At 58.1% G+C, this 7,476-nt stretch overlaps 1 protein-coding gene across 1 annotated transcript in view; it reads right to left on the reverse strand.

Annotated features, from left to right (window-relative positions):
- VAT1L (vesicle amine transport 1 like) overlaps window positions 1–1,353 on the reverse strand; it is a 91,733-nt gene extending 90,380 nt beyond the window's left edge. The window contains exon 1 of the mRNA XM_004600511.2: window positions 986–1,353. Within this exon, the coding sequence (XP_004600568.1) occupies window positions 986–1,215 (230 nt within the window). The 5' untranslated portion in view covers window positions 1,216–1,353. The remainder of the gene's footprint in view (window positions 1–985) is intronic.
- Window positions 1,354–7,476: the final 6,123 nt, after the last annotated feature.

Consider the following 7,476-nt stretch of genomic DNA (forward strand, 5'->3'; position numbering starts at 1 on the left):
TCTGGGGAAAAGAAAGGGGGCTAGGGAACACGGGAAGGAATCAAGCCACCCTCTGCGCTAGGAGCAAATTCCCTCGGGGCTTTCCAAGTGACTGATAGGAGTACTGAGTGCCAGTCTGACCACAGAATCTCAGGAAAATGACCCTATGGTGTGCGTGTGTGTGGTGGGGGGGCGGGCGGGGAGGCGGGGGTCCTCCAGAAGGAGCCTGGACTCCCAGGTCACTCAGATGGCTGGATTCCAAGGAGCTGGAGTCCGAGACCATTGATCAGCTCTGTCTTCTTCTCTAGATTAAGGCAGAAGAGGCTGAGGGGGTTGGGGGGGGCAAGGGGAGGGCTGGCTGCATCCTGAGCATGCTGGGCTTCTGAGCCTGGCACGCCGGCCCCTGGACCCTCTGGCACCCAGGTCTGAGTCCCCAGGGAGCAAAGGAGGGGAGCGTGGACCGGGGGATCACTGCCCCATCCCCGCAGCCGGCGGGGCCTCCTGGGGGTCGCAACCTAGCTGTAAGATCCAGTAGCCAAAGGGGCGCTCCCTGATCCGGCTTCCTTCCCTCGGCTGGAACGCAGGTGGGGACGGTCCCGGGAAGTATGAAACGGAGATCGCACCCGTGCAACTCTCAGAAGGGTGGCCGGGGGCTCCGAGGATTCCGGAAACTCGGTTATTATCCTCAGCCCGCGACCCCCCGGGGCCACCCCCAGTCCAGGCTTGCCGAGCGGCCCGAGCCGAGGCAAAGCCCGCGCGGCGCCGGGCGTGCGCCCACCCCTCCCGAGAGCTCACCGTCACCTCCGGTGACCCTCCCGAAATCGGACCTGGGGAGAGGCACGGCCCCCTCCCTCGGCGCCCTCCCCGACCGCTGGCGGCGCGGAGACCCCGGGCGCCCCGGGGTGGGGGTTCTCGCGCCCCCTCCCCGCGAGCGCAGAGCGCTCAAAAGAGAGAAAAGAGGAGGAGGAGGAGGAAGAGGAGGAGGAGGAAGGCGCGGATACTGGACCAGGCTTTGATGCGGATCTTGAGCTCGCCGTCCTGCGGCTCGGGCATGGCCTTGCGCGTGACCCGCAGCTTGTTGAGCCCCCCGAAGCCGGCCAGCACCACGGCGCGCATCTCGCGGGCGTCCCCCAGGCGCTGCGAGCCGCCGCCGCCGCCCTCGGCCGGCTCCCGGGCCGCCTCCTTCTCGATCATCTGCTCCGTCTCCTCCGCCTTCTCGGCGCCTTCCTTGGCCATGGCGCTCGGGCTGCGGCTGCGGCGGGCGGGGGGCTCGGCGCGGTCGGCGGGTCCCTCCTGTTGAATGCGGGATGCTCCGCCGCGCAATGGCTGCAGCCCGGGGAGCCGCGCCGCGGTCCACCGCCTGCGCCGTAATCCCCGCAAGAGCCGCGCGCGCGCGCCGCCCGCCGCGCCCCGGCGCCGCCCCGTTCCCGCTCCCGCACCCGCCTCCGAGCCCGCGAGCCCGCGCCGGGCCGCAGCCCCCCGCTCTGGCCCCGGCTGGCCCCGGGCGCGCGGAGGAGACTCGAGGCGAGGCCCCGCCTCGCCCTCGCCGCCGGGCGCAGTACTCGGTTATATACGGCGCGGGCTGGGCGCCTGGAAATGGACAGAGACGAACGTCTGGGCCTGGAGGACGCCTCCCCGCGACAAGGTGGCCTCGACGCCCACCCGTCTGCGGGGGAGGGCGGCACAGACGGGAAACCGGCCCGGGTCCCAGACTCTCGGCTCCACATTGCGAGGATGACGTGCGGGGAGCGCAAAACCGGGGGCTTCCCCTGCTCGTGGGGTCGCGGGGTCCGAACCAGAGTGAGCAGAGCGGGCTCGGCCCGACCCGGCATCGCGTGGGAGAAGCCCCGGGAGGGCCCGGCTAGGAATGGGTCCGGCTCACCGCTGGACCTCCACAAGACACATTTCCAATTCTCTCTCTCTCCTTCTGTCTGTCTGTCTCTGTCTGTCTGTCTCTCTCTCTCTCTCCCTCCCTCCCTCTCTTTCTCTTTCTCTCTCTGTCTCTCCCTCCCTCCCTCCCACCCTCTCTTTCTCTTTCTCTCTCTGTCTCTGTCTCTCTCTGTCTCTCTTTCTCTCCCCCCCTCCCTCTCTCTCTTTCTCTGTCTCTGTCTCTCTTTCTCTCCCTCCCTCCCTCCCTCTCTTTCTCTCTCTGTCTCTGTCTGTCTTTCTTTCTCTCCTTCCCTCCCTCCCTCCCTCTCTCCCTCTCTTTCTCTCTTCCTCTCTCCCTCCCTTCCTCTCTCCCTCTCTCCCTCTCTCCCCCTCTCCCCCTCTCTCTCCCTCCCTCCACCCTCGTCCCTTGCTCTACCTCTCCACCCCCTTCTCCCTCTCTCTCTTCTCTCCCTCTCACCCTCCTTGTCTTTTGTTTGTAGATGTTATCAAGAGCTTTGAAAAGAATTCAGAAGAACTTGGATTTTTTTTTCCTTTGGGGGAAAAAAAAACTGTCGGTGGAGGGTAGCCTGGTGGAAATTTAAAGGAGAAGGAAGTGGGGTGGGGCTGGGCCAGAAGTGTGAGTTCTAGTTATCTCCTGGTTGCTGTCAGCCCTGAGCACCTGTCCTCGCTCCCCTTCGGAGCCTCCACTCCCTCATCTGTCGAATGGGCGTGTCCGTGGTGTTCCTTGCCTTGTGCTGTGCCTGGGGTCGGTGTGCCTGTCGGTGACAGGTGGCCCTGCCCTTTGAGGCACGGGCTGCAGGGAGGACAGCGCCAATAATGAAGATGCAGCAGGCGTCTGGAGGTCTCTTCTCCTCCCTCCCTGCGTCTCTGCCTGAACGCCCGGCCCTCCCTTTCCTCAAAGAGAATCCCATCCCCTCTACCACCCGTCGTGCCCAGGACTGGGGGGCAGGTCCACCTCATGCCCCCGTGCCACCTCCGTGCCCCTTGCTCAGGGAAGCTGCTGCAGCCCCCGCTGGGCTGGCCTCCGTGATGGTAACGGCTCCTGACAGTGGGCTCCCCACTTTTATGTGATTACCTGATAAGCGGCTGTTTCCTTTCTCCAATCCTGGTCTTCATGTGCCAGGGGCTATTTCTGCTTCCGCCTGCCCGGTTTCCCCCAGGGCTGAGCACGTGATTGGGACAAGGCAGGCAGGACGCAGGCAGAACCCGGCTCGATGGAGGGGTGAATGAATCCGAGACTGCAGACGCTTCTGCCTGAGCCCAGAGAGGGCATGTTGGCTCACCCGAGACCCCAGGGGCAGCTTGAAGGACGAGGCAGACTCTTCACACAGAGACGGCCACATGCAGACTCACGGGAAGGTGACAGGCAGAGGGACTTTGAGAAGATGCTGACTTATTCTCTGTGACCTGAGCACAGGCGCCTTCAGCAACCACCAGAGACAGACCAGGCTCAAAGTTGGATGCGGGTTGGAGAGAGAGACAGTGTCGGGGCTTAAGTTGTCTGCCTCGCACGTGGCCAGCCCTGGTTCAGTTGCTGGCACGGCCTGTGCCAACCAGTGTGAGCAGGAGTGATCCCTGAGCACAGAGCCAGGAATAAACTCCGAGCACCCCGGGGTGTGGCCCAAAAATATTGGATGAAACCTGCCTTTCAGGGCTTTGCACATTACAAAATTTAAAATTCAACCATTCAGACCATGATCATGGTTCCACCTTAAGAAAAGGAAAAAAGACAGCAGGGCCCAGGGCTAGCTGGGGGGCTCAGAGCACCCACCCCCGCAAGCAGGAGGCTCTGTGTCAATGCCCTGCGCACCTATATGGAGCAGGGTCCCCCCGGGAGTTCTGTCGTCCGTGGTCCCTGGGGGCTGCAGATGGCTTCCCGCTGCCCTGCAGCCAGGTTGTCGTAGCACCTCAGTGAGGGGGGGCATGGGGGGTGGGCCAGTGAGTAGCCAAGTGTCTGCTCGGCAGCCCTCAGTGTGCCTTCAGCAAGCTCCACCTCCAGGTGTTGTTGCGGGTGTGACTGCTGTCCTGGCAACAACAGTGCCTGTTGTGGGAGCCTCAAGTCACATTTCGGGGGTTATAACTTAGTAGGAAGTTTGGTATCAGGTTTGTTCAGCGTTTCCCCAAGGTGGGCCTTCCGTCCCTCCCACCCCCCCCCGCCCCCCCGACTGAAAGTCCTGGGGGACGATGGTGACAATATTCTTGGCTCACAATATAAAGGTAGATTTCCAGGGGGACACTGAATGGTTTTTTTTCTTTTCTGCAGAGGCGGCAAGCAAATCAATCCGGGACCTCGGGATGAGCTGAGAGTTTACTGGGAGCTCGGAGAATGGTGAGCGCTCACAGCGCTGGCAGGGCCGGCTTCACAGAGGTCTTGGCGAGGGGGTGGCAGGGGCCTTGAGAGGAAGCTGAGGAGGCAAGGGTTGGCTGAGGAACAGCCCTGTCGATGCTGCTGATGTCGTGAGAAGTGGTGACCAGGCTGGCGTCTCCTGGGGAGTGAGCTCCAGCGTGCAGGTGGTCTGCTGGGCGGGTAATCCCAGGAAGCAAGTGACGTAGGGAGTGGGAGAGAGAAAGGCCCTTCGGGTGGATGAGTGCAAAGATGACTGCAGGAGGGAAACGGGCCTCCATCGCCACCCCAGAAAACCCACAAAAGCAGCAGGGAGCAGGCGTCAGGGTGGACCTGCCCAGGGAATGGGAATGACCGCTGTCACCCCATTAGCCAGGGTGCTGTTTCTGGAAGTGTGACCTGCCTCCTCCTGTCCATGCACCCAGAGGACCCCCAGCCGTAGAGCTTGGGATGCCCCTCGTCTTGTGCAGGAAACGGTGAATTCCAGGGGAATTGGATCAAGTTCCAGGCTTGGGCCTAGTGATAGACCAGTTGTGTATGTCCTTGTTTTGAGGAATGACTGTGGATGTAGAAACATGAGCTACATTTTCGAATTGGATTCTCAGATAACCTTACTTAGTGAGGATTACTATTCTCACTCTTACAAAAGAAGAACGGGAACCTTAGCACGGGTAACGATCAGCCTCAGAGGAACGTAACGATTGTGGTGATAGATGAGACCAACGCTGTTCGATGCATTCCACTTCTCACCATCCATTTTGCCATCCTGACTGCTCACCCCCCACGCCCGCCTCCCCGTGCCACTCTGACTGTCTTCCCTTCTCCTGGTCCCCTGATCCCTTTGTCCCACTCAGATCCCTGGCTTGGTTGCCAGGTATTCTCTTAGCATCACTAAAGCAAATCTGCTTCGTAATCAGCCCACGGCATGTTTAAGAGAAACTATTAAGGGACATAATTACTCCCACCGAGGGAATCTGGTGACTGCGTGTAATTGGCATGCAGCTGACTGTCCCGACAACTGAAAGGAAACTCCCCAGACTGTACTGCTTGGGAGGAAAACCCTCCTGAGTCCCACCTTCCGCTATTTGGACGGTGAAGTAGCCCCAAACCCGCTGCTCTCTCCTGGCGGGAACGCTCCGCCAGGTATCTCTAAAAATAAACACAAGACCTATACTTTCAATGTGTAACACTGACTGGGGTGGGACACTCACTCGGAGTTGCAGCAATAGAGTATTTTATATTGTAGGTCAATGTCCAGGCTGGAGCGATAGCACAGCGGTTGGGCGCTCGTCTTTCACGGGGCCAACCTGTGTTCGATTCCTCCGCTCCTCTCAGAGAGCCCGGCAAGCTCCCGAGAGTATCTTGCCCGCACGCCAGAGCCTGGCAAGCTACCCGTGGCGTATTGGATATGCCAAAAACAGTAACAGTAAGTCTCTCAATGAGAGACATTACTGGTGCCCGCTCGAACAAATCGATGAGCAATGGGATGGCAGTTAAACTAGGAAAAATGCAATAAAGTTAAACTAGGTCAGTGTCCAGCAGTGACCACTGCCGGCAACACTGTGTATCACAACTCAGCTCTACAGACGTGGATGTGGGCCAAGAACAGGTGTGTGGCAGTTGAGAGGAAGCGAGAGCATCAACATCAAGAACTCCTGGAGGTGCCGGCCAGCTGCGTGGAATACCATCCAACAGGGTAAGGCCTTTTAGTCTGACGTCGAAAGGGTCAGCGGGTAGCTCGGCGACCCCTTGCAAATGAGGCCCTGCAAGCACGAGGCGTGGGCTTGGTCCCCAGCCCCATCCCACATTCCAGGGCACTGCTCTTGGGATCCCCAGTGTCACAACACGATGGGTACAGCACAGTGGGCCATAGCCAAGTATGTGTGAGAGTCTCCACTAAAAACACACCCCTGCCCCTTCCTTCCAGGCCACGTCACAGGCAGCCGTGGGAAGTCCCATTGCCAGCACCAGAACCCAGCTTGCAGGCTCCTGAGTTCCACAACCAAGTGTGCAGGACTCTGGGTCATTGTAGCAACTATGGAGAAGGGAAGGGAAGAGGGAAGCATTAAGTCGTGGCGAATATAAAGTATATATGGGAAATAACCTTAGTGCTGTATTAGAATTGCTTTTCTCAGTAACGTGGAATGGTTCAGTGACTTTCTAGGTACATGTATTACCTGGGGCAGATAGTCGATGCCTTCAGCTACATCCTCTAATAGTATTCTATTGCATTCTCCTTGGTGCATACAGGGTCATTTATTATACGTACATTATATTAACGAATCCACAGAAGAGCCCTTTGCCATAGCTACTACCACCCCATTGAGCACAGGAGACAGTAGAAATTGTGTAAGTTTCCAAGGTCACCCACTGAGGTGGGAAGAGAGTTGGGCTCTAAAGTGGGGGTCCTTTGACTCCTCCAATGTCGGGTCTTCACCTGCTGTGCTGCCAGATCTACTGTTTCATCCGCTGTTGTTTTTTTTAAGACATACACAGGAAAGGTCAAGAGGAAGGAGATACGTGGAGACGGTCAGTCACGGGAAGACGTAGCAGACATGGGCGGTGAAAGACATTTAGCTCCTCGTAAAAACCAGGAGCTCCCAGTAAAAGCTGTGTGTCACGGTTGCTTATGTTTGGTGTTGATGCAGTGAGGGAGAGTGGAATGTGCTCACTGGGGTCACAGAGTCCTTCTCAGCCAGGAACTGCATCAGGACACAACCATCATCCCAGTGGCAGAATAAACTTCCTATTTATGTACGGTAGGGGCCAGTCAGAGGCGGATAACTCGAGATGTGTGTGGGATGGCAAACAGTGGACTGGCATTTACCTAGCAGGCATGAGTGCTGCCGTGTGCTATTGCTGGGTGCTGGGAGAGAGGGGCCGGGAAGAAGCCAGCTTGTGCCAGCCTCGATGGAGCAAGCCATTTTTGATTCATTTGTGCAAGTGGCTGATTTGAGAGGACTGTGTCTCTCAGGGTGATTCAATTAAACTTTCTGAAGTTTGAATTAACGTTAAAAAAATTAATGAAACAGGGAATGGGAAAACAGAGTTGAGTGGTATATTAGCTAGCAAGTCATCGTGGGAGATCAAACCTCCCTGGAAAATTCAATTTCTCTTTATTTTGAGGGCTTGGGGGCCACACTCAGTGGTGACCAGGGGCTACTCCTGGCTCTGAGCTTAAGACAGAGCTGCAGCCTGCCTAAAGACATGCAAAGCAAGTGTCTTTACGCTACGCTACCTCTCCAGTCCCTGCTGGAGAATTC

Source organism: Sorex araneus, chromosome 8, assembly GCF_027595985.1.
Source record: "Sorex araneus isolate mSorAra2 chromosome 8, mSorAra2.pri, whole genome shotgun sequence".
NCBI lineage: Eukaryota > Metazoa > Chordata > Mammalia > Eulipotyphla > Soricidae > Sorex > Sorex araneus.